At 47.2% G+C, this 375-nt stretch overlaps 1 protein-coding gene across 1 annotated transcript in view; it reads left to right on the top strand.

Moving 5' to 3' along the window:
- LOC119592561 (zwei Ig domain protein zig-8-like) overlaps positions 1-375 on the top strand; it is a gene marked incomplete in the record, with an annotated part of 24,912 nt that overhangs the window by 21,018 nt on the left and 3,519 nt on the right. Inside the window, 1 exon segment of the mRNA XM_037941437.1 lies at positions 252-369. Coding sequence (XP_037797365.1) covers positions 252-369 — 118 coding nt within the window.

Genomic DNA, 375 nt, shown 5'->3' with positions numbered 1-375 from the left:
CCACGTGTATAAAACGAAGAATTTCCCTGATACATTTCCTATTAATTCCATTCATTCCCATTTCTCTTACAATCCTGGTATCACTCATTCCCGTGTCTTCTTTTCATCATTGGTCGGTATCTTAATATGAAACTATGACTCCCTGTAAACCAAAGGGATAACCAATTAAATGATAGAATCTCCACTCGCTCACTGAGGAGACACGAGCAACTGCGGACCAATAGAGACAAATGACTTCCTTTCTCCTGCAGGTATGATGGCGGTGTCTGCCGGGGGCGGACCTCTGGAGGTGGATGCTGCGTATCCTCTGGCGGACGTGACGGAGATGCCACACCTCAACTTCATCCGATTCAGGGGCATTGGAGACTCCCTGCT

This window comes from Penaeus monodon, chromosome 30 (assembly GCF_015228065.2).
Source record: "Penaeus monodon isolate SGIC_2016 chromosome 30, NSTDA_Pmon_1, whole genome shotgun sequence".
In the NCBI taxonomy this organism is placed as follows: domain Eukaryota; kingdom Metazoa; phylum Arthropoda; class Malacostraca; order Decapoda; family Penaeidae; genus Penaeus; species Penaeus monodon.
Note: the sequence above shows the minus strand (reverse complement) of the source record. Positions and strands in the feature narration are given on the sequence as shown.